Genomic DNA, 22,839 nt, shown 5'->3' with positions numbered 1-22,839 from the left:
GAAATTACCACAGTGCCTTCTAAAAAGATTACTTAGTACTATGCAATAGGTTAAAACATTGAGAAGTCTTTCCAGCTGAAGAGCATAAACATGTTAGAATTTACTAGTAATACAGGCTGCTAATGCTTTAGAATGTTTTGGTTTCATATGTACTAAAAAGGAGGGAGTTGAGGTGGTAGTCATTCACAAAGGTATTTTCCATTCCATTTAATGGAGAACTTTTGCGTCTTAGGGTGCAGGACAAGGCCTAATAGAAGGTACAATTTACATGAGCCCAGGTGTGAAAAATTGCTTAAGGTGTGGCAAGCTGTCGCCAGGTGCTTTTAAAGCTGGTGTGTTCTTTTGTCAAGTGACTTGCATAGATAAAGAAGTAGCAGTGCTACTGATTGTAATGTTTTAAGATAGAACATTTGTATGGCCAAATCCCTGTTTAAACTGTACTTAGGTTTTCTAGTAATAAATCACTCAAAATAATTGCTTTTACAGCAGTTGGTTGACTTACTCTGTTGTGTATTCGTAACAAATATGGTATAGCTTGGATCATACACAGTGTACCACTAACTTTACACATACATGTTACAGTGACGCATGGCCAGTATAAGAACTCTTTATTGTCTAAAACTACATAGTACATGAGATACAAGTTAAATGTTACAGGGCATTCACAAGACATGGTCAACATACAAAACTAGTACTTCTGTTCCATTTTAGCCTTCTTTACAGGCACAGCGCAAGGTCTTCTCCCAAACAAGCAACAATAACTTGTACAGAACTCTGTAAATCTACACCATACACTAAATGATTCCAACTATTTCTGTAATGATACTGTCAGAAATCAGAATTGTCAGGACAATATAGAAATAATAAAATAGACATATCCCTTGTTCAGTGGTATGCTAACACTGGTACTGCATAATTGAAATGCTCACTATGCAAAAATCTGTGTTTTACGGACAAAGGTCGTCATCTTTTTTTCTTTCTTTTTTTATTTAGTGAACACAACATAAAAGTGTAATCTTTGTTTTCATAGAACGTGCATACCCCTCAACCAGAAATATAATGGAAGATGAAAATAGCTGGATCCCTGACACTGTAAAGTACCACAAAACAGCTCTAGTTATGCAAACAAAGGGTCATCTAACAGTACATCTCAGATCTAGTAAATGGGAGTCTCTTGGTGATTGATCAAAAACAGAGCCCTACAGTGGGAATATAATATTTACAAGTGTGAACACAGATACTTGGACATGTTCAGACAATCATGAGTGTAAGAAGCCCATGTTATGTATTGTTGGCATCACACCACCCACCTTTCATGCATGGCAATGAGTTACAATGTCAAAGTTTTTATTGGAGTATGTACCAGTAGGTGTGTCTTATAATGTTCTCAGGGCAAAGGCCTGCTGTAAATTCCTCACAACTTTAATATCAGATGCAACAAAAGCTCCATCTCATGTTGGCTGTCCTCTACAACTACACTTAAATACCCCCGTCTGCACTATAAGTAGAAAAAGTAGCTTCTGTCATACACATACATCCTATCTGTTATATACCACATCACTTTGCCCAGATGTAAGCTGGTCAAGTGGTTCTTCACACAGGTCTTTACTAGTAAAGACCCTATGTCAAAATCATACATCTGTCAATGGACTACCAAGGGAGGGGGTGCAAAGCATTAAACAAAGATTTGACAGGGACACAAGGGCAGGCATTCCAAAAATATAGCCACTATTCAACTTATGAGTAGTTTTGTGCATTCCCTTGAAGGGCTGAATTCAAAAGTAAAGCACAAAGGGGGACAAGACTGGATTTTCAATGCCTTCACTTAAAACCCCCTCCCCTGGATTAACATTGCCAAATGTATTTCCTCCTTTTTTTTGAGTTACTGAAGAAGTAGTAAACCTGATCATCAGTGCTCCATCTTCTCTTCCTGAGGCTGGGTGGAGGCAGGAGGGTCCAGGGGGGCCACCAGGGGAGATCCAGACGGAGTGCCCAGGGCAGGTCTGACTGTGCTGGAGCCATTCACAGGTCCTAATGCAGAAAATGTGGCACAACATTAGTGACTGTTCCCCTCCAACCAGGACAAAATATTTTCTAGTAAATTCTTAATGAATGGGAGATGATTAAATGTTCTCTGCGACCAGCCAAATTCCAAATGAGGATGTTTATCAGTGATTGAGATACTGAATAGTCCTGTAAGCTGCCTGACCTGCGTCCTTGCTGTCAGAGCTGGGTGCCAGGCTGTCAGACGTGTCCATCTTCACCTCTGGGTCCCTGCTGGGCTCAGCCCCACCCCTGTGGAACACAACACAGGAAGGTTTGCTTACAGCTTACTGGTAAAAGCTGTGAAATCTGCTTCTGGCCAATAGTTGATGTTTGAAAGCAGTTAGAAGCTACATGGATGCAGCAACACTTACTTGGCATCTTGTGCTCCTGGTGAGGCTGCTGTTGCTGCCTCCTCTGATTTGGTCTCCTTTGACTTAGTTGTGTCGTCTTTCCCACCCTCTGAAAAGACACAAATCACTAACTTATTACTTGTTATGTACATGTACAATTCTACCTGTTAGACATTGCAGTTTTTTGTGCACCAAGTACAAAAGAGTTCACCAGAGTAAATCCACTCTGCTATATGGTTACAACCCCATTTGAGGACAACAGTTTTAACTCTACATTATAACAACACAGACCTGTCTTTTTCTCTTCCTCCTTCTTGTCTTCCTCCCTCTGCAACCGTTTTCGTTTTTTGTGGCTGTGGTGATCACGTCGCCCGCCTTCGCCCTCATCCTCGCTGTCTGAAAACTCCTCATCACAGGTGATGCGCTTGTCCTGGGCACGAACTGGAAATATGTTCAATACATGCACGATGATGTTACATCCAAAAATAGTTTTATCAGGTTGGTAGGATATATGGATTTTCTTTTACACTAAAAGTGGTGTCTCTTACCGGTACCTTGCTTACGTTTTTTGGTGGCTCTGAGAAAGGTGTCTGATAGACACTGAAACGCAAGGTGAGAGACACTACTGGTTGTGTAAAAGAAAATCCCTATATCTGACGTTAAAACATCTCTACCATTGCTGTTTGTGAGTTCATATGTGTAGTTGATCTCAAAAATCAAAGCACAGGAAATCTGCACCATATGAAACCGATGATGGGAATTTGTACACCTTTTCATGTACAAACAAAAAATGAGTTGTTGGTTGGGTCCAATGTATGACTAATCTTACTTACTTGATACACGCTTGTCTGGGTCGTCCTCTTCATCATTTTCACTCTCCTGGTCTATAGCATCCTCGGGAATAGCTGCGAAAAAGTCATGGAATTTCAAGAAAACTATTAATGACCTATTAATTAAACTTGGAACATTCAAAGGAAAATACAGAGGTGCACTCAAGTGATATGCTTGTATTAGCGACACCACTGAATAGAATATACAGCATAAGAAATATCTAAAGATAGGATTAAAATCAAGAGGTGACTAAGTGGTGAATGACAGCACTGTCTGATAAAATAGTCAAGACCAAGACTGGGTTTATCAAGGTTTCCAAGGTTTCCAAGTAGTCCTTACCTTGCATTTGCACACCAGGTGCATGAGGCAACATTCTCAAGTTCTCAAACAGTCGCTGTCTGCAGGAAGAACAAAATAAAATACACTGATAAATCAGACCACTCTTCTGCCAAAATTTGCTTTTATCAATTATCATCACAACACATAAAAACAACACACACAAATTATTGCGAGTGTTCACAACTGCAGATTGATGTAATTAGAGCAGAGAAAAATCAGCCTTACTTGATCTTCTCCAAATACTCTGGTGTGTTTTGGTTGGTCATGTTAGACGGACTGATGTGCAATTTGAAGTCTGGGCCGTAGTATTCAAAATAGTCGTTGTACGGCAGCTCTGTGGACAAAGAACAAAAGTTTTGTTCAGCATGTGGATCACAACAATACAAACAGAATACAATCTGCTTAAAACAAAACTTTTGAAAATTAGATGCTCCAAACTGTCTGTTCTTCATTGTGTTTAACATTTCAAATATTCTTTACAGTTCTTGAATCCAATTAAATCAATAGTTATGATAAATAGAATATACTGTAAATGCATTTACTTTTGCAGCACTTATACATAACATTATCATTAACAGTAGTTCAGTGTTAAAAACAATTCTGTAGTACCATAGAAATACAAAACACATTTGCAGCATTTTAATTTCTATTCACAAAAAATATAACATTAAACATTGCAAGATTTAGAGTACCTTTGACAAAGCCTAACTCGTATTGATACATTTATTTTTATACAAATATGACAGGAGTATTCCCTCACCATTGGCGACATCACAGCCCAGAGCGATGGATGTCTCAAAGGTCCAGCAGCGTGCCACGTTACGGATGGTGTAGCCACCTCCTCCCAGCATCAGGATAGGAATGTTGAACTTTTTCATGAACTCCACACACTTCCCGTGACCTGAGAACGGGTGGACATGATGAGGACCTTCAGAAAGATTCAAACTTCCACACCCAAGACGTACTTTGGAATGAACTGTTTCAGCTGCTTTCTATTTTTTACAACATGGCCATCATGTCTCCCAGTATGATTCAGGCAAGAAAAAAGAAACTTTGAGATCCTACCTTTGAGTGAGAGGTTGAAGCAGCCCAGCCTGTCCCCTGACAGAGAGTCTGCTCCACACTGCAGTACTATAGCACTGGGCTGGTACATCTCCATCACTTTGGACATGACCTGCAACAAGGAAAAGGTCCCGACTTAGCACTTCAAGCAAAGTCTGACCTATGGCCTGTGGTACCCATGTGGATGTGTTGAGAGGAGAGAAGTGTGTGGTGAGTTAGACACTTTGGTAGGGAGAGCACATAATGTGGAATGATTTGTCAGACTTAAAGTGTACATCAGAGCCAGAAGACTGACTCAGAAGTTGCCTTGGTGAGCAAGAACATCTCCATGTTATTTCCTGATTGTGCCATAGGTTTCATCAAAAGGTACTACTTAAGGTCAGGCAGCATGGCAATTAGGGAAGGTTACATGAACTCAGTAGCAGGAAACTCCAAATGTGATGTCATGTGACATACTCATGTCACATGACATGTGACATAGATGTTTCTTTTTCAGCAAAATGCACTCATCCCAAATTTGCCCTCCAAAGACTGCAAATTGCTCATGGAGATGTAAATGCTCACAAACATTTTCTGAATGTAAAACAAGACTTTTCCTTGGTTAGTTACCTTCTCTACCAGTTAGTACACACATAAAATTAAAAATACAAAAATATTACTCATCCTTACCATTTTGTCAAAAAGGTTAGAAAAAATGGATATAAATCAACAACAGTAATCAGGATTTTTGCCAGCTGTAGCCAAAACAATTTTTTTACTATTCTGATATCATTGGCCCCAAACTACTGCAAATAGAAATGCGTAAAATTTGATTCAAGTTATAACCTTCCCTTTCAGACATCGGGAAATTTGGATGTCTGACAAATTAATAGCTGGCAAAAGCCCTGACAGTTAGTCATGAAACAACATGAAAAACCTGTGATGTGGTTAACAGTTATACAGCTGAAGGTTTTCCCATTTCACTAAGTGTATGCGTACTGTATCTTTCAGAAACATGACACTTACTGTTTACATAAGAATGGTCAATGCAGTTTACTACATGGGTATTACCCGTTTGTTCAACGTTATACATCTGTAATTCACTCTCATGTGGAAGAATTCTACCCACTCCTATCACACTATCTAAGAGGGGACATGTAAAAGGGGGGAACACCATTTGGAAGGAAGGATGACAAGTTACAGAAAGAGGTACCATCTTCTTTCTGATGTTTTTTCTTTAAATACTCAGTATGCAGATCAAGTGAGATAAAATCCTAATTACATCATAAAATCCTAGCTAAAAGCCTGTTAGGAGAGGAGACACATAACACTACAACTATTGGTACAGTTCTCAGATCTGTTGGCCCACTAGAGTTACATTTGTAGCTACATGTAAAGGTAAAAGAAACATCCTAAATCACACACCTAATTCTAACACATGGAGAATAACATATTTATAAAGTGCCCAGCAGGTTGACAATTGTAAATGCATCAGTTTGACACACTTGTACAACTGTTCTGTGTGGAAATGCTGATTCACCAACATCACGGCAAGATGCGGTGGGTCTGCAGCCATCCTGGCCTGGGTACACATTACTCCACTTCCCCAACACTAACAATCATCACCCCAACTGCGTGATTGAAAAAGGTGCGGAGGATTAATAAGATGTGATTGTCGCGGTGGTTTCAAAACTTACTGGCTCAAATATGTGTTCATACGCTTCGTCGTCTATCCCGTCTCGTAGCGGAAAGTTGACGGCGTAGTATTTCCCCTTTCCTGCACCAATGTCCTGGTAGAAAAACACAGCAAAGTTATGGTATGATAACGCCACTGCAAAAACAGTAAGCAACCAGCACTTACTGGTTCAAAGATTGTTTCGTATGCCTGGTCATCGATGCCTTCCCGGAGGGGGAAGTTGACAGCATAGTACTTGCCCTTCCCAGCACCAATGTCCTGTAAAGACAGAAAACAACCCCCATCTTGTAGAACATGAGAGGCACTTATGTGGCCTTATGTCCCATCTACAATTTGTGTACGATGTATATGTAGTTCCGAAGGGACTGATACATGACGAAATGCCAATATCATGGAAAATTTTGTTTGTCCCTTACTTTTGCATGCAACACTAACATAGTTTTGTATATAGTCATGATAGGATGACTTAATAACTAATGGAAATTTCCTAATCTTTTATAAGATGTAAAATGTGCTGAATACATCTTTGGTTTTGGTCAGCACAATGTCTTCCATATGTAGAAAATTGAGAGACAAACACGAACCATCCAAGACATGGCTTTGTGAGCATGCAATACCTTTAGTATGCTCTTGTACAGTATGTCACGTTCAAATGCGCGGTAGCACTAGTGAAATGTAAATCTACCACCTTCCCTAAATATTGCGCATCCAGAATTGGTTTCAGATTTACAAGTCTAGCTATGCCTGATGCCACTGTTGTTGAGTTCCCAGAGTAAGAACATTAACCCTTGTCCTGCTGGCAATTTTTACACAATATTTTCAAATAATTTCATGTCTTAATCAGGTTACAGACCCTTGATTTTTTATGCCCTGCGGCGGCGTAGTTACTTCCGTATTCGTTGCGTTTCGCTGCGGTGTGATGCGTTGCACGAGAAACACCCCCAAATCGCACATATACAGGGCACTATATAGATGGTACTGTATGTACAACCCATATATATATGGGCCCCGCAGGACAAGGGTTAACATAAACAAGAAAAATGATACTACCGATTCATGACAGGTGGACATACTTGATGTAACTTTTACATTGTATACTCATTGTTGACAAGGCAAACAAGGACTTACCAGCCCATAATATTTAGCCTAACAAGTTAACAACATTTTATCACGACAAACTTTAAGAACAAATAAGCCTGAACAAAGGCTCTGTTCTTTGAGACGACTGAGGACAATATAGGTAATTTCTAATAGTCAAGATTAGGGCAGAGGCAGGTGGGAATGTTGTGCTGTACCCTCAGATCACCAGTTCCTGGGAAGTACTCCCCATACTTGTGGAAGGACACAGTCATGACGCGGTCCGTCGTGTAGAAGGCCTCCTCAACACCATCACCGTGGTGGATGTCAATGTCTACATAGAGAACTCGCTGGTGGTACCTGGTGAGGAGATCAGAACCAATGTTACAGAGAGCTATTCCTTCATCCTCCTGACTTACCATCTAACGCAGACAGTTATAAAACAGTTTTGAGAATAGGTACTACAATCTAGAGGCACATCTTTTGGCAAGTCTTGCCAGAGCGCTTTCCCTTGAAGTATGAAGACAAGTAGTTTGTTACTTTATTATCAAGATTCTTCATTGCAAATTTCACAGTTCTTTAATGAGTAGTACTGAATACTTCAAATTGGTTTTCTTACTTTAGCAGTTCAAGGATGGCCAGAACAATGTCGTTGACATAGCAGAATCCCGAGGCCTCAGACTTCTTGGCGTGGTGAAGACCTCCAGCCCAGTTGACTGCTATATCAGCCTGCTGCTTGTTCAACTTAACTGCACCAGCTAGCAACAGAGAATGTGCATTAGAATCCATAATAGCAAAGTATTTTTTTTTACTTTATGTAAGAAACTTTGTTCTAAAAGTGCAACTTGTTTGGTTACACATTTTCAGACCTATACTGATTAGAACTAAATAGTTTTGTGTACTAGTAAAGGCTGTGACTATGAAGAATGAACAAGAAAAATACACACAAATGACTAAGACTTACCAACAGATCCTCCAGTAGACAGTTGGCAGAACTCATACAGCCCATCAAACACAGGGCAGTCCTCCCCAACATTGACTGGAGCGTGGGGGGAAAAGGACCTCAGTAACAGCATTTCATTCACAGATAAGCAGAAAAATTTGCTAAAAACACTAATACTAGTGTATGATATGACATGAACAACACACAATGAAACTGTACCATCACCATGCACATATTTACACTCTTTACTGTCATCAGTACAGTCCTAATACATGTAGGTTAAAAAAATGCTCACATCTCTGCATCTGTTTGCTGTACTCTGACATGTTGTCAGGTCGGATGGAGCGGAGAAACTTGATGTAGTCATCACTGTGGTACTTGGTCATCTCTTCAAAGGAGGCCTTGTGAGGACGCTGTGAACAAGTTGGACAAAATGAGTATTAATTTGATATATCAACCAGCCACTTACATGATCTTACATGACTTAGTTCAACTGAAATACTTTAAAATACTTCAGATTTAGGCAATTGAATAGTATACTTACGTAGATTTCCATCTTTCGATAGAGCCCATAGTTGAGTAACAGGTTGTGGGTCATGCGGATTCGATGAGGCTTCATGGGGTGACCCTGGCCATAGTAGTAGTTGCCAATGTCACCTGATGGTGTGAAAGTAACAGGAAATGACATCTCAGTTCACATGAACTTGAAGAAGTTGCAATATACCTTATCATATACATAGCCTTTCTTTCTTTGCCGCTGATAGGCCTTCAGTGTTGAAGCGTAGAAGGTCTTGGGTCGCCCTGAACCGGGCAAGGGCGAAGGTTGCAAGGACAGCTGACAACCTGCTACGGTGGGGGAAGTCAAACAGTGCAGCCTGCAGCTGTGGCGAGGACCCCCAAACCCTACAACACCTGATGAGAAACTGCAGACTCTCGCCGACCTGCACAGACTCAGACCTCCAGGAGGCCAGTGAAGCTGCTCGGACTTTTGCTGAGAGAAATAGCGACAAGCTATGATGATGATATACATAGCCTTAGTAGTATTACTGAGGGCGAGAGAGGGATAGTATAGGTTCAATTACCTTGGTTCCAGAGTTTGGAGAACAATATTATAATTTGTCTGAAAATTCTTAATAATAAAAACTTCATAATGAGGGCGAAAATTGCTGTTTGTGGGGTCAATCTGAATTTTATGTTTTTAGAGTTTATACTATTATATGTGACAAAGCGTATGTTGCCTGTTTTCCTGTGTCAATCATTTCTGTTGGGGCCATAAAATTTCCTAGCATGATCACATAAGCCATCTGACACCCCTCCCCAACACCTTTACCACAACCAGAACTACGCCAGAATCAAATCAACTACTTTGAGCGGGAAAATCAACAACAATTTGTTTATTCTGATCCACAGACGGCTAAAACAACTTCTGAATTGTCCAGATGGACTTGGAGACTTATTTGATCAGAACTAAACAGTAAATGTTGGGTAGACTTGTCCAACGGAGAGCCAGGCGAACACGAATTTGAGTCCTTTGTTGTTCCGTCTGGCAGGCGCGCCGCCCGGCGGTGGAGCGTTGCAAGCCCTTTCTGCAGCCCCGGCAAAACTGCGCCAAAAAAATCATCCACGCGACCCAGTTCTCCGTAACTCTGCTAAAAGTGTTCTCTAGAATGTAAATATCAATCCCTGGGTGTGACTTAGTCGGGAATGCACGACTTACCGTCGTAGTAGTAGCAGATTTTCCGCTTTCCTGCCGGTTGTGTGTACGCCATGCTGCCGCCTCAACTAACAATCAACTCGGAGTGTACCAAGAAATGGCGGGGTGGGGAAGAGTCCAAGAATCTCTGTTCTGTTTGGAAAAATAGCTTTGTAGAGACGATTTTTGGTAGAAAATATGTAAAAGATACATATAAAAATTTATTCCAGTTAAATTTTTGTTCCTTCTAGTTCATTCAAGATAATATTAAAAATATTTATTTTCTATATTACCCTAAATAAATGCGATGGCTCGCCCAGCTTCCTTTCTGGAGGGAAGAAAAACTGAGTGAGTGAATGAGTGAGTGATTGAATGAGTGATCGCACATAAGCACGGAAAATGGCTGTTTGACCCTCATGTTTGGGGAAAAGTTTATGTAAATGAGGAATAAAAGTTTCCATTTGTTTATGGGTTTGAATTTTGTCTCCAAATAATTTCAATAGTTTAAATTTATAACATTTTACTGGTATGCAGTGCAAGCACATCTAACCGTTGGAAGGCGAGGAACAACGGACGATAAACTGGATCTTGAGTGAGTTAGTGTGAGTTTTTCTTAATAACATCCCTAATCCATCATGTTCCAATCTAGTGTATTACAAGCTGAACATCATCCTGTCAATGCATTGACTGAGGCCATTGGAGGTAAAATTAGGATACTAGGAAACTGCTCAGATGACCGTGAAGCCCCATCACAGAATCGAACAACATATTAACATTCCGCTATTGGTATTTAGAGACAATTTCTTTTTGTCATCATCTATCAGAAAATGCCAGGACTCAAGAAAATCAATCTCCATCATGAGGTGGTTGCAGGAGTGCAACATCCTTGCCCTGATTATACAAGGACCTCCAAGAAGGTTTTGGCTTTCCAGTTTCCCCAAACTACAGTGTTCAAATCGATTTGCTCAAGAGGCAAACATTCAATCAAACATGTTCCATTCACTTTGGTAAGATTTGAGCTTTGATAAAAATTTCCTGGAAGGTTCATTCGGTTCATCTTCAGAAAACTTGGCTCCCCATCAGGTTGTGCTTAAAATGGATTATACCATATGAAAAATAGGTGACGGCTGTTTTGATACGATGTTATTAACCATATTCATATATAATAATGGCTATCATTCTTATGAACTCGTTTATTCTGTCGCTATTAAATAAGATACTAAAATTAAATCACAAATTTGGTCATTGAATACGTAGAAAAATGGAATTGAGCTCCCCCATTTTTTTTTTAGTTGAGTATTACCTAATATACTTCCTGTCTGAAGGAGACACTTCCGGTATATTTCGTACTTTCACTTTCACGTTATTTGCAGAATACGAGAGTCAGCTGATGAACTGCATTATAAGTAAATTTTAAAACCCACTTGTTATACTAATTTTGACCGTGTGTACCTTGAATGTATGAAATAATGCAACGTTATGCTAAGCAGCAAACAATGGGTGCAGTTCAGGGGTTTGCGCCGCTAGGTGCGCCCGTTAACTTCCGCTCTGTTGTGACAGGAAATATGGCCGTCGCATTGTAAGTAAGAAGTATCGGCAAGCAGTAACATAGAAGAACAGCGTTCCCGTCCAAGGACTGAAACTTCCCTACGTGGCGCCACTCTGGAGAGGACAATGTTCTGCACGTAGAGTAAGGTATATGACAGTTCTCATGACTGGATTGTAACGTATATAGCGAGAATTTGGTGGGGGATGAAAGGGTCTGCCTTTGGGAGGGACTTCCGGCCAGTTGTCAGACTTCAAACTGGGCCACTGTTGTTGCCGGATTTGGACGGTCCGGACCGGACTGCGACTTTCATATTATCTACCGGGAATGTACAACTTTGTGGGCAACCGTTATCTGCTGTAGATCGTAAATGATGGTCAATATCATGTCGCAAGTCTCCTTAGATTTTGGTTCAAGTCTCATAAAATATGGATGAGTCACAAAGGGACAGACCCAGCCCTACACATGTGTACGAGTCATGTCGTAATACAAATGTATCTGTATGAATGGGCACAGAATGTGCTTAGATAGATATGAAAATCTATTAGTTCTAACATCTTTTCTTAAGTATGATGTAAAAACCCCAGGGTCTTATCAGTCATAGAAATCATCCTGTTTTTGCCCCTGCCCAGGACAGCCCCCAAACATGACCCACAGGACCCCCTGGTGCACATGGGTGGCCTGGCCCTTTATCTGTTGTTTTCTTGTGTAGGTTTGTTGTGAGGGCCTGGAACAAAAAGGCTGAGGTCATGCCTGTCTGTCAGGTCATCAGGAGGAAGAGCTTTGCCTTTTGATGAATTCAGCATCCCACAAATAGGAATAAATGTGTCCTTGATATAAGATATTAATGTTACATGTCCCAGACAAAAGTGGAGTCAATACTAGAGGTGGTGCCACACAGAACTTGGCAGTGAAGGCCATCAGAACATGATAGAATCATTGGGAAATCCCCATTACAATCTGCAGCTGTGCAACTTGCACTGTACATACTAGTACATACTAGTACTAATATCCCCATACAAATAGAGTAGTTGATGAGAGATGGGGCCCGAAAAGGAGATGTTGTAAATGTGACAGGGTACTCATTAGAAAGAAGGGGCCATGCTTATCAGGCCTCCATGGAATGTCTGGCAATTTGTCTTGTCAGTCTAGTCTCTCGATGCTGCCAAGAGGATAAGAAATAATTTCCTCCTCTAACAGGCACATGCCTCCTTTCATGTGACTCAGATTTTATCATGCCCATACAGCATGTACTATTTATATGTATATGGAGGTCAATGTGGGTAATTGTTGTTTGAAATCAGCATGACACAACAACTATTGTAACATGCTCTTTCCTTTTAATGACTTGCTGGTACATTGTATGTCATTTCATCCATGCATAATTAACTGTTTTTCTGATGGCATTATTTATGACCAGCAGTTTTTTTACTGAAGCCAGGAATTTTAGTTTTAATCTGTACAGGACAGGTGTGCTAAGTAAAATAAACATGTTGGTATCTGTAATATTATGTATGGGTCAATTATTTGCCAACTGGTGGGTAAAGGGGTTTTATATCACATTTTTTCTAATGTTGTTCACAGTATTTTCTGCTTTAGCTCTTGCACAGTCCAACAACCAAGCCTACATACAGGAAGTGACAATGCACACTTGAAAACCATTGCATCCTGTGTTATCTGAAAGTAATTAGTGTGGCCACTCTCACACTCAGATTTTCTGTGAAAAACTTAAGCATGCAAGGAACACATGCATAAAATCGGTATTAGTCAGATGTGTAGTCAATTTTGTGCATGCATTCCTTATCAGGTACAATGTACACATAAAATGGCAGTGATTTGATAGGTGTTTCTATTGGCAGTATATTGCTAAAACTTGATGTTGACTTCCACATTATGTAGACGTATGGCCCTGACGTATGGCCTTTGCTGTTATCTGATCTCTACAACCTTGCAAATGCTCAGGTCGTCTGCCTCAGGCCAGCTGGAACAAGCTGCTCCACAGTCACTGCCAGGGTTGGGTCAGGTGGCAGATTGTGTCGAAACTGTGTGTCATCTCATACAAAATTATACACCAGAAAACTATATGTTACATATAGTTTTCTGTTGAAATTACAGCAATTTTTACTTATTAATTTTTGCTTATTACTAGCAACAGACCAAAGAATCGTCTGATAACATTAGATTAGCCTGAAATGTAGGGTTATTATTTGTATATATATGTACTCCTCTGTCGCAAGACCTACTATTCTTTGATTAAGGAGGGCTCAATTCATGGGCTATACCGTAGTGTCATACTAGTTGACTTGCCAGTCTAGGTGTAAGATAAATACAAATTCATGATACAGCTAATTATACCAATTATGGCTACTAAAAGCCAGTGATTACCTTCGTTTTCTCTACCTTTCATTGTTCCTTGCCTCCTGGTTTGTGCAAACTGTACATATCACTCTTGTTTCTCTGGCTAGAGTGTAGTAGAAGCTGAAGTCTGAAGATGATAATTCTTCATTGTTGTGACTTTCATGTATTTTAATAGGACATGCAGTAGTTAGCAGCCATGGGGTGTGTGCAGAGCTCTGAGAGCAATGATCCTAAACTGAAGTACCAGGCTAAAGATGAGACTGTCCTGGACGCGTCTGCAAACAATGCCACCAGATACACACAGTCTCCCACTGAGAACGACAGGTTCTCCCTCCCCCCGGCAGCCATCCCCAACTTCAACTCACCAGCAGGGGGGGTCCACATTCCGTCCTTTGGCAGCACAGCACCCAGCTCTTCCAACATCTCAAGTCAAGGTCAGTACTGTACTGCTCGCTGGGCTATCATATTGGCTATTCATCTGTGTTGGTTGTTACATATGATATACATAGGAAAACCTCGCAGAGGCAAGCTGAATGTCTTGAAATTGGCTAGAGAGAGGATAAGTTATTAATACATGTACTAGACCCTTTAAGATTCTATATCTTTACAACGTGATAAAGGCATAATCCTGTCCTTCAGTTATGTATCTGAACTGTAACTAACAGTCACGTCTTATTTCACAGGAGTGACCATATTTGTGGCCTTGTATGATTATGCGGCAAGGACCGAAGATGACCTGAGCTTTAAAAAGGGAGAACAGCTTCAAATCATCAACAACCAGTAAGTAATTTGGTGGAAACCGTGTTCTTTGTCTACTGGATTTAGCATTATCTGGAGATGTGTGCAGAAGATTTTGCATGTACTGTATTTGTGTGTCCTAATGACCAATCAAGGTCTTATCATTAAGTGCCAGTACCCTAAAAAATATCAGTTTGTTGAAAGTAAGCTGATAGACGGCAGTTACTGGAAGGCCCAGGTTTAAAAAAGACCATGAGACAACCTGTAAGTTTCTGTTCATCACATTACAATGTACATCCCAGGTCACGGACAGATATTTACCATTTAGACAATATTTGTAACCATATGTTTGTTAACTATTGATCATTTGCGCCTACAGAGATGGGGACTGGTGGGAGGCCAGGTCACTAACTACATCACAGACAGGCTACATTCCCAGCAACTATGTTGCACCTGTGTCCAGCATCAATGCAGAAGAGTAAGAGATTTACTCTTACATAAATGATTCTTTTTTTTTTTACTTCACGTGGGTTGTTCATCAGTAACAGCTTAACTAGCATTAATTTTGAGTGTATAATGTATAAGTAAATATCTTGATGTCTTGTGCGATCTTTTTTCTTTTTTTATCATTTCAGTTGGTACTTTGGAAAGATTGCACGGAAAGATGCAGAGAAGCTGTTGCTGGCACCAGGCAACGTTAGGGGGACGTTCCTAATACGGGAGAGTGAGACAACTGCAGGTAAATTGCCAGTGTCATTGGCTGTTCTTTTATTAATGTGCAACAAACTCTTTGTTATGAAACTGATGTCAAGAATGCACAGAATATGCAGATTGTTGTAATCCATGTACACATGGAGCATTGATGAGGTCCAATCAGGTTGGAACTCAGTGCATGGTAAGACAGTGTGCTACATAACCAGTGTGTGTGTTGACTACAGGTGGCTTCTCCCTGTCAGTGAGGGACTGGGATGAGACAAAGGGTGACAAGTCAAGCACTACAGGATCAGGAACCTGGACAGTGGAGGTTACTACATCGCCAGCAGAACGCAGTTCAAAACCCTGCAGGAACTCGTACAACACTATTCAGGTTGGTCAGGATCAAGACCTGTTACGAACAATGCAAAATGTTATCTCGATCTGTTAGTAGGTTTTGGAGTTAGTTCCATGGCTGTAGGCCTAGGTTTAGTTTGACATCAGCCTGTGAAGTTGTGAGGAGATGTGGGACCCATCACTGGTAAGCAAACTTTAAGGTACATGTAGCTGTCTGGGTACATGTTATCATAACTTGAGCCACAAAGTAATTTGAACTACCCTTTTACACCAAATTAAAGTATGAAGCCGTGTTATAGATGCTTTATAGTAGCTGTCCATTGATCCCACCTTCATCAGATGATTCCATGTGTTAATGTACAGAGACGTCAGGTGGCCTGGCCTATCAGCTGGTGAAGCCCTGCTCCAAGTCCATGCCCCTGACCAGGGATCTCTCCCACCACACCAAGGATGCCTGGGAGATAGACAGGGAGTCCATCTCGCTGAAGGAAAAGCTGGGCCAGGGCAACTTTGGGGAAGTCTGGTTGGGTAAGTTATTTGTTCTTTGTATAGTAATGTTTTTGTGACAATATTGTTTGATTGAGAAATTATTTGATTTTATTGTTATTGTTGCAGACAGTTGGTGTAGATGTACATGTTTCTCAAATCATCATTTTGATATATTCACCATTTTGATATAGCTGTTTTTTTTTTTTGGTGACCATGCACTACATTGTACATGTGTGTATTTGTTGACAACCCACATTGGTAGCAAAAGATGCCAATATCAAGACACTGGTTGGGAACTGCTATGGAGGAATATCAGTAATAGCTCAGTGACATGTGAAGTTGTGTGATGTCCTTATCATGACGCCTTGTTTACTGTTTCCTCCCCAGCCGTGTGGAACCACAGCACCAAGGTGGCTGTGAAGACCCTGAGGTCAGGCTCCATGTCTCCTCAAGCCTTCCTGGAGGAGGCCACCATCATGAAGAAACTGCGCCACGAGAAGCTGGTGGCCCTGTACGCTGTCTGCACCGACAGGGAGCCCATCTACATCATCACAGAGTACATGTGCAATGGCAGTCTGCTGGACTATATTGTCAAGGGGGATGGCCAGAAGGCCGGGCTAAAAGAACTGGTGGACATGGGGGCTCAGGTGGGAGGCTTGTCTTACCCTATCGCTTGTTACTGATAAAGGGGGATGGTTAGAAAGATCTTCAATTGAATTAAGACATGTTAAGAGCACCATTGCTAGTAAACTATTTAAATTTGCCTTGGATTGTAGTGTAGAATAGACTTACCATACTTCAGGAACTGTTGTTACTGTCCAGTTATCAGAAAGTCACTCTTGACCATATCCAAGTTGGTATACCACATTGATTTTCCTCACATACTACAGAAAAATTGTGTCAAAAGAAATGGCTATATGGTATTTCAAACATACAATTTTATCACCTTCTCTCATACTTTTCCTCATCAACTACTGTTTTCCCCCCAACAGATTGCATTTGGCATGGCCTATATTGAGAGAATGAAGTACGTGCATCGAGACCTGCGAGCAGCCAATGTACTTGTAGGGGACGACAATAACTGCAAAATAGCAGACTTTGGCTTAGCCAGACTCATAGAAGATGACCTGTACAAGGCACAACAAGGTGAGTGTTTCCCTGAAAACTTTCTATTTTCTTTTTTTTTAGTGGACATAAAAGAAAAGAGGTTTTCTCCCCTTACCTGCTTGTAGAAGGTACCATAAAGCTTACTGTCAAGCTTTTTGTTTTGTGTGAGAACTAAGCAGTGCTGTTGGCTAGTATTGATCAGCTCTTGTATGATGTTCCCCCTACAGGTGCCAAGTTTCCCATCAAATGGACGGCTCCAGAGGCAGCGCTTTACGGCAAGTTCACCATCAAGTCTGATGTCTGGTCCTTCGGGATCCTCCTGACAGAACTGGTGACTCATGGCAAGATCCCATACCCTGGTAAGGTCCTGCTGTAGGGACTACTACTTACTAGTAATACCTCATAGCAAAGAGCACTTGCACTATCTGGATAAAGTGGAAACATTAGGAACCTCATCATGTTTTACCGTGCAATTTAAAAGAGAAGAACAAAAAATGCATGCTTTATTTGAGGTGGAGAGGTAAGTACATGTATCATGATATTTTCGATTGACTGGTTGGGTGGTGGCTTGCTGTACTGAGTATTAGATTGTATATGAAGGTGTTTATTTTTAGGCATGAGCAACAAGGAGGTTATAGAGGAAGTGTCCAGGGGGTACCGCATGCCTCAGATCAGAGACTGTCCGGACTCGCTCTTCGAGTTGATGCAGCAGTGTTGGCACAGGGACCCAGAAGAGAGACCCACGTTTGAATACATAGGGTCTTTTCTAGATGACTATTTCACTGCCACAGAGCCAAACTACAAAGAGCCTGAGGCCATCTAGGTGCAGGTACCATGTGTTCATGTCATGTTTCTGTCCCGGTGGCTGCTGGTGGTTGTGGTTGCCATGGCTACATGTCAGCAGATGATGGGCTGTCACAGGCACTACTTGCATGATGATGTCACCTCTATCTTTCTGAAGACTGTAGCCCTAAGACTTATTAAAACTTGACTATTTTCCCCCCTTGTGAATGCTAAACAACAAATGTTCTTCTCCTGGAACAGCTGTTTAGCAGTAGCCTGGGTACCATCCCCAGTAGTATATTCGCAAACTCTATAACTGGGTCTGGACTTGCACACATATAAAACGATTGGTCATGACGTCACGTAATGAGCTAGCCCGAGCAGCGGGGCTTCATTTGATTGGCTGAGCCTCAGAGGCGACGGCCAATGGCGCACCTGCATTATTCAAGTGATGTTTGTTGTTTTGTAAACACAGATCTTTGCGCGAGTGTTCCTTTTCTCGGTGCGTTCTTTTTTTACCGGTAGGACGCCCAAAACATCACGAACAAAATTATTCAATGCATCTTTTTGCTCATTTTTGAGCAACGATATTCCGTCTAAATCGTCCAAAACGGACGTGATTGCAAGGTCAACATCAACCTCCGTGAGCTGAGCGGCTTGTGCGTTAGCCATGTTGATGATTTATCACGGAAAGACTGACTACGGCTATATCATGTGCGCTTTAGCGTTCGGTTCGCCGTCGGACATGTTGATGATAAGGCGTTCGGACGTTCGAACGGACGCTAACGTCGCCGTTCGGACATCCGAACAGCCCTTACCTAATATGTACACACCCAAAAAAGGGCTTAGACGAGTAGGACCAATCAGCGCGCTCGTTCAAAATCTGAACGAATATTTAGACTCCAGACGCTACATATGTGTGCAAGTCCAGACCCAGTTATAGAGTTTGCGAATATACTACTGGGGATGGTACCCAGGCTAGTTTAGCAGTGGGCTCCCAGAGCTAAATAGAAGTTTGCAAAAATGATAAAGTATATAAATCCCTAAATGGAAGCATTTGTTTTGCAGGATGATGGAAACATGTTGTTCCCCAAATAAAGTCACTGGAAATTTGAGGGGAAATGGATATGTGGGAAGCTCTCCCATTTCCATAATGACTTGTACATGTGTTTATAAACTTAAATATTTGTAGATCTCACAATGGAGATGAGCCCATCACAAAGCTCACGACACGCTTCATTCTTTGTGCACATAATTATGTATCCCAACCTAGTATCAATTCAGTGCGAGTTACTACTTACACTGCGAGACTGTAAATGTTTGTTGTGAAGCAACAATAATAAACCAATCTACTACTAGATCAGTGTGTAGGCGACACACTTTCAGCTAATTGTGTCCCTATTGTACACTGTACACTGGTTTGCTTTGTATTTATGTAACATGTCTCTTCCTTTGTGCCATTTAGTTGCTCTAACTTTAAAGTGGTTTTGGTCCACCATATATCACAATATCACATCCCTCACTGTTCAGCTTTTACAGGAAGATCAGGTCTATGAAACTATGCTAAAAAAGCATAAAAACTGTAGTTCATAGATTTGTTTGCTACAGTGTAAAACCCTCACTACTTGTGTTGTGTTGATCCTGACGGTTCTTGTGTTGTCCTGCAGGGATGATGAACAGGGAGGTGTTGGACCAGGTGGAGCGGGGGTACCGGATGCCCCAGCCCCAGGGGTGTCCAGACTCGCTCTACAACCTCATGTTGCAGACTTGGGCCCGCGACGAGGAGACACGCCCAACCTTCGAGTATCTCCACAACTTCTTAGACGACTACTTCACAGCGACGGAGCCCAACTACAGAGAGCCGGACGCAATCTAGACCCGGGTGTGAGACACACTCTCTGTGTGGCAAGGTTGCTGGATTTGGACAGGGTCTTCTGACTGGGGTGTTGGCTTAAGTCCTTGTTACGCCCCTTTAGACCACTTTGCTAGCACCTGTTTAACTTTGTACTTCAACATTAGCAACTGCTATAGTGCGGAAAGGACAAGCAAAATGTGAGGGGGTTTTGTACAGACATATATCCCATCTACTGATGGCGATATGTACTTGGGTATACTGGCACACAGTACTTTAGATAGTTGCAAGGTGAACTTCAGATAGACTTTGTCTGAACTGGATTTAGTGGTGGCGGCCGATCTCAGTGTTGGGAAGGAGTTGATACTTGTTCTGACCAGATTGTTGCCTTTAATCCTTCACATCAGTTTGCTTTCTGGTACAGTACTAACAGGGAAAAAGGGTCTTGTGTATCTGTGTCCTTTGTATGTACATTTACTGTTGCATGTATATTTTGTCTTGAATCGTGTGGACAAACTCATTTGGTGAGTCAAACTGAAAATGCCATCACCTTGTCTTTAGTATGTTTATTGCTTACTGTATGTAGTAGTGTAGTCATCACTAGGCAGCAGACTTTACTAAGTTATTCATTTCAACACAATGTTACTTGTCATGCCAACATGTTGTAGTACTCAAATGTGTAGGTTCCTGGTCTTATCATTGGTCAACATTATTAATTGCACCAGAAACACAGCTTTCATGCTAAATCATTAGGGTAAAATTAATTGTCTACTTAGTGTTGCAAAGAACAGGCCTTTGGACTGTGCAAATTAATCTCTGAGAAGTTGTTATGGGGTTTATCTTACCAGTGTTTCTCAAATGTGGACGACAAGAAGGAAATTTTGTGCAATGCAGTACAGTTGTACTTGTATTTTTACTGGTATACGATTGTGCAGGAAAAGGCATATTTTCTTACAACTGAAAGGGAGACTGTGTATTTTGATTGTTTGTCTCAAGAGGTACATTGTTTTAGGAATGTGCAAGGGGTCGAAGAACAGCAGTATAGAAAAAAACACACAGTGAATTAGTTAGCATTCTTTGTAATGATGAGACTCAGACCTAGCACAACTTCTAGTATAGAAGACTAGTATATGTTACATGTATAGCTAGCAATTTTCTAACAAATCGAAACGACAGGGAGCAGACTAGATAGTCTTTAAAATCTGGCACATATTTACCAATAGGAGTTTATTACAAGTCACTTAGTAATTGATGAGGTAATTGATAAATGAGATTCGTGCATGGCCAGTTTTGTTGAAATTGTTGTGTGGAAATGTTTGTGCCCATGTGGAACTCAGCTCGGCATACATTCAGTGGCTTTCTATGCTCTATGTAGATTAAGTGTTCCTTTCAAGTAAGGTGCAGTAGGTTTTAGGACGTCTGCTTGTGTTATGCACGAAGATCTCAGTAAGATTGAAGATCTTAGTAAGATTTTGTTGTGATACTTCAGCCTGAGCACCCAAGAACCCAGCCAAGAGTAACATTTGGGAAATGTCATAACCTAGAGTTATTGTCATCATAGTGTAAGTTTCAGGTAGACTACTCAAAACCTTTTCAGTTCAGTCACCAATCTAATCAAAACTAACTGTGAATTAAATTATTGCCTCCCTTTGAAGAGTTTCTGAGATTTGTAAAAACATTGTTTATCTCTATGTCAGCATTTGCACTGGGAGTCTCTGCTAGAAGGATGCTTGTACATGTATAGGCAATGTAAAGTCACTCCACAGCTTTGATGTAAGAACTTTGATGCAAACGAAAGGTATAATTAGTATGTTTGGCTCAAATGTGCTTCTTGCTTACTGTTTAAATCTTAGACTTCAATTGATACATCAATGGACTACACCTCATGAAGTTCTTATATACTGGTAGCTTATACTTGTAACTTTACATCTAGTTGCCTGTGCTCTTATGGTGAGTTGTAATATGTTCGCATGCCGTTATGTTATGTCTTTCTCTGTCAGGTGTTTTCATACCATGTTGTTTCAACTTGTACCCAGGTACATTGTGTACATAGTTTCGACATTAGGTAACTTAGTTAACAATGCCTTGTGAACTAAACCGTTCATGGATCATACCGAACACAGTGATATATTTCTCCGATTTAGTAGCTAGTCCTCACACTTGATAGGGAACATTTTCTATTTGTCTAAAACTAGACTAAAGTAAAGCTTTGTAACTTCACTGTATATAGTCCTAACTGTCATGAGGTTAGAAGAGAACTGACTGTACATGTAGGTATAATATTTGGTAGTGTAAGACTGGATATTTGTCTGTTTTCTTCTTTGAGAAACATACACGGTATTTGATCACATATGCATGTCAAGAGGTGGATATGGAGGAGTAAGAGATGCGGGAACATTGCAATGTTTTTGGTGCTGACAGGGTTTCTTAATAACAACGTGGAGCAAACAGATACAATACTAGTGGATTAAACTGATAATTTATAATAGTTAATGAATCATTTAAAATCACATGTACATCATTGAGGCTCTTACAGACAGTATACAGATACCACAAAGGGAAGAAAGAGTTATACACCTCAGATAATGGTAGTAAGGTCAAACATGTAACTGAACTGGACTTTTCTAACAATAAAAAAAAAGAAGTGAAGTCTGATTTGTTGATTGACTGTTGCCCCTGTCCACACCTTACACCACACAGTTAACTGCTGTCTTGTTTGTTTCATTTGTGTATGTGTGTGTTTGTAGGCCGTGACAACAATTCACCAGTGCCACCTAGCATGTTGCTATAGAACTACAGCCAGGACCTAGATTATGTGATCAGCACCATGGCCATCACCAGCCTCTTTTCCTATTCCTCAGCAAAGATCACTGTGGCATTGTGTAGTATTGAGGAAAGTA

The 22,839-nt window shown here is 40.9% G+C and overlaps 2 protein-coding genes across 3 annotated transcripts; one reads left to right on the top strand and one right to left on the bottom strand.

Moving 5' to 3' along the window:
* Nucleotides 1-591: 591 nt before the first annotated feature.
* Nucleotides 592-10,154, bottom strand: LOC109480889 (histone deacetylase 1-like). Of its 2 annotated transcripts, none has more exons than XM_019783223.1 (16): nt 10,041-10,154; nt 8,868-8,980; nt 8,619-8,736; nt 8,345-8,419; nt 8,000-8,138; nt 7,599-7,740; nt 6,469-6,561; nt 4,632-4,740; nt 4,327-4,467; nt 3,792-3,900; nt 3,567-3,625; nt 3,230-3,301; nt 2,688-2,837; nt 2,418-2,505; nt 2,210-2,295; nt 592-2,031 (listed from the first exon to the last, which is right to left on the bottom strand). In XM_019783223.1, the coding sequence occupies exons 1-16, from the start codon at nt 10,090-10,092 to the stop codon at nt 1,910-1,912; spliced, it is 1,668 nt and encodes a 555-aa protein (XP_019638782.1). In that variant the 5' UTR covers nt 10,093-10,154; the 3' UTR covers nt 592-1,909. The 2 variants fall into 2 exon arrangements, with proteins under 2 accessions (XP_019638782.1, XP_019638781.1); XM_019783222.1 differs by lacking the exon at nt 6,469-6,561 and adding an exon at nt 6,305-6,397.
* A 1,374-nt stretch (nt 10,155-11,528) lies between these two features.
* LOC109480890 (tyrosine-protein kinase fyna-like) lies at nt 11,529-22,579 on the top strand. The gene is given in 12 exon segments (XM_019783224.1): nt 11,529-11,711; nt 14,096-14,354; nt 14,604-14,700; nt 15,038-15,136; nt 15,294-15,397; nt 15,597-15,644; nt 15,647-15,745; nt 16,072-16,236; nt 16,585-16,844; nt 17,190-17,343; nt 17,532-17,663; nt 19,755-22,579. Coding segments are annotated over 11 exon segments (1,605 nt in total). The 5' UTR covers nt 11,529-11,711; nt 14,096-14,116; the 3' UTR covers nt 19,964-22,579.
* Nucleotides 22,580-22,839: the final 260 nt, after the last annotated feature.

Source organism: Branchiostoma belcheri, unplaced genomic scaffold (genome assembly GCF_001625305.1).
Source record: "Branchiostoma belcheri isolate BF01 breed outbred unplaced genomic scaffold, Haploidv18h27 scaffold53, whole genome shotgun sequence".
In the NCBI taxonomy this organism is placed as follows: domain Eukaryota; kingdom Metazoa; phylum Chordata; class Leptocardii; order Amphioxiformes; family Branchiostomatidae; genus Branchiostoma; species Branchiostoma belcheri.
The sequence above is the reverse complement of the archived record's forward strand: the minus strand, read 5'-3'. Positions and strand labels throughout refer to the sequence as shown.

Bases quoted from the DNA above. Each gene is read 5' to 3' on its own strand.
- LOC109480889 (XM_019783223.1), bottom strand. From the start codon at position 10,092: ATGGCGTACACACAACCGGCAGGAAAGCGGAAAATCTGCTACTACTAC. The intron at 8,981-10,040 runs GTAAGTCGTGCA...TCACACCATCAG, and splicing joins AATCTGCTACTACTACGACG to GTGACATTGGCAACTACTAC. The intron at 7,741-7,999 runs GTAAGAAAACCA...TCTCCTCACCAG, and splicing joins GCCATCCTTGAACTGCTAAA to GTACCACCAGCGAGTTCTCT.